The sequence below is a fragment of the Theobroma cacao genome, unplaced genomic scaffold (assembly GCF_000208745.1).
Source record: "Theobroma cacao cultivar B97-61/B2 unplaced genomic scaffold, Criollo_cocoa_genome_V2, whole genome shotgun sequence".
Lineage (NCBI taxonomy): Eukaryota > Viridiplantae > Streptophyta > Magnoliopsida > Malvales > Malvaceae > Theobroma > Theobroma cacao.
The window spans coordinates 5,078-6,643 of NW_017234941.1; the positions used below are offsets into that span (position 1 = coordinate 5,078).

At 33.3% G+C, this 1,566-nt stretch overlaps 1 protein-coding gene across 1 annotated transcript; it reads left to right on the forward strand.

The window, feature by feature from the left end:
- The first annotated feature begins 583 nt into the window (after positions 1-583).
- Positions 584-1,059, forward strand: LOC108663972. The gene is made up of 2 exons (XM_018129900.1): positions 584-869; positions 955-1,059. Exons 1-2 carry the CDS (start codon positions 587-589, stop codon positions 975-977), a joined length of 306 nt encoding a protein of 101 aa, XP_017985389.1. The 5' UTR covers positions 584-586; the 3' UTR covers positions 978-1,059.
- The last annotated feature ends 507 nt before the right edge of the window (positions 1,060-1,566 follow it).

Here is a 1,566-nt window from a genome sequence, read left to right on the forward strand (position 1 = left end):
AGACTCACACCCCTCTTTTTCCTTTTTTTATAGACAGGGATTGGTTTAGCATGTAATTGTTGGCGCATACGGTCCATCGCAGATAAGTAAAGGCATCTCATAGCATTTTATCCCCGAGTCGCTCCACTATTAAAGGTTGAGTTGTATTACTTGATTTTACTATGTAAACAAATATTAGTTTTGATATAAACGAAAATTTGATATTTTTTGAACTCAATGTATTTAATTGTGATATCATGACTTAAAGTCAAATTTTAATGGCTATGCTTGTTGTTGAATTCACGTTATGAACATATATGGTTCAAACATTAATATGGTTTAGTAAAAGTGTACAATGAGTTATTGAGAAATTTCATTAAGGCTTGTTCAGGACTTGATGGATATTCTGGAGGTCTCGGACGCTAGTAGCGACCGAGGAAGGGTCATTACAATTGGGCTCATCCAAAGACTTGGACAATTGGGATTAGCAATGGATCATGAGATAAGTATAGACTTAGTTTTACAATATCTTCCTAATAGCTTTAGTTAGTTCGTGTTGAACTTCCATATGAATAGATTGGAAGCCACTCTTCCTGAACTTTTGAATATGCTAGACACAGTAAAGAGGTCCATCAGGAAAGATAAGGGATCATTGCTTCTTGTTTCTTCTTCCAAGGCTCATACGAAGCAACAGAAGAAGAAAGCCCAAAAAGGGAAGAAGGTAAAATCCCAAAATGAGAAGGCCTTGAGGCTTAAGGGAGGTGTCAAAAAGGATAAAGAAAAGAATATTTGCCATCATTGTGGCAAACTTAGACATTGGAGGAGGAATTGCAAGGAGTACCTAACTACTATGAGCAAGAAAAAGAATCTTATTAAAGTTTCTGATTCAGGTACCATTTGCTAAATAATTCTACTTTATATATTAAAGGTATAAGATACCTTAAAGTTGGTTCTCATAAGTTTGACATATTGCAGGGACCAAAGATAAAGATGAGTAGGATCTTGGCTAAGGAGGTGACCACATGGATTGACTACCTAAAGCATTAGATGCTACATTGGATGGTTATACTCCTATTTATATTGACATGTTGGATAATTTATTTAGATGTTTTTGAAACATTAAATATGTGATTGCCATGGGAATGGTTGGTGAAACATTTGTCTTTAGCATTTGGCTGTGGAAGCTTATATGTTTCAAGTTTGAATAATTATTTAGAATAATTATGTCATATTTAATTATCCTAGCTTCATGTTTATCTTTGCAATGATATTTGATCAATTATGAAATATGTTCAATTGATCAAAAGATTGAATATTGATTCATATAAAATGGAACTTTCTTAAGAGCAAAACATACAGATACATTTTCAAGAAAGAAAGCAACTTCATATTGCAATATGATTTGGTCCATATCTTTCCAACATAAAAGCCCATTATGATATTCCAAATCAATATGATTACAAGCATACATTGAGATGTATATACATCATGGGATGTTTAAAAGAGTTTGAATATTACTTTCCCAAAGGATCTTGGATTTAGTGGGAGCCTAATGACAATAAAAGGTTTAAAGGGCCAAATGGCATA